We start from the raw sequence: 337 nt of genomic DNA on the forward strand, positions 1-337 counted from the left end.
TCTCTCAGTCATTCCATCTTGTAATACTGACTAGGCACACCCAGCCATGACAACGCTGCTTATGTGGATATGGGCTATTGCGGTGGCCATAATGGGTGTGCGGGCCGCTGCGGGCGTGGAGGTGCGTGTGAGCGGGGGCGTCGTGAAGGGAGCGATCCTGAGGAGTAGAGATGGGCGGGATTACCACGCCTTCAAAGCAATACCGTACGCTCAGCCGCCCGTTGGAGATAAGAGGTTTATGGTGAGTCGAGAGAAAAATCAGTGAGTGTTTTGGTCATGATTATTTTGATTACAATAAGGAACATGACTATGATACGCTACGGCACTCATCCTCGTC

The 337-nt window shown here is 51.9% G+C and overlaps 1 protein-coding gene across 1 annotated transcript in view; it reads left to right on the forward strand.

Annotated features, from left to right (window-relative positions):
* The window catches only part of LOC119594102 (cocaine esterase-like), a 7735-nt gene that overhangs the window by 1338 nt on the left and 6060 nt on the right, over positions 1-337 (forward strand). Inside the window, exon 2 of the mRNA XM_037943160.1 lies at positions 35-241. Coding sequence (XP_037799088.1) covers positions 47-241 — 195 coding nt within the window. The 5' untranslated portion in view covers positions 35-46. The remainder of the gene's footprint in view (positions 1-34; positions 242-337) is intronic.

The sequence above is a fragment of the Penaeus monodon genome, chromosome 33 (genome assembly GCF_015228065.2).
Source record: "Penaeus monodon isolate SGIC_2016 chromosome 33, NSTDA_Pmon_1, whole genome shotgun sequence".
Classification (NCBI taxonomy): domain Eukaryota; kingdom Metazoa; phylum Arthropoda; class Malacostraca; order Decapoda; family Penaeidae; genus Penaeus; species Penaeus monodon.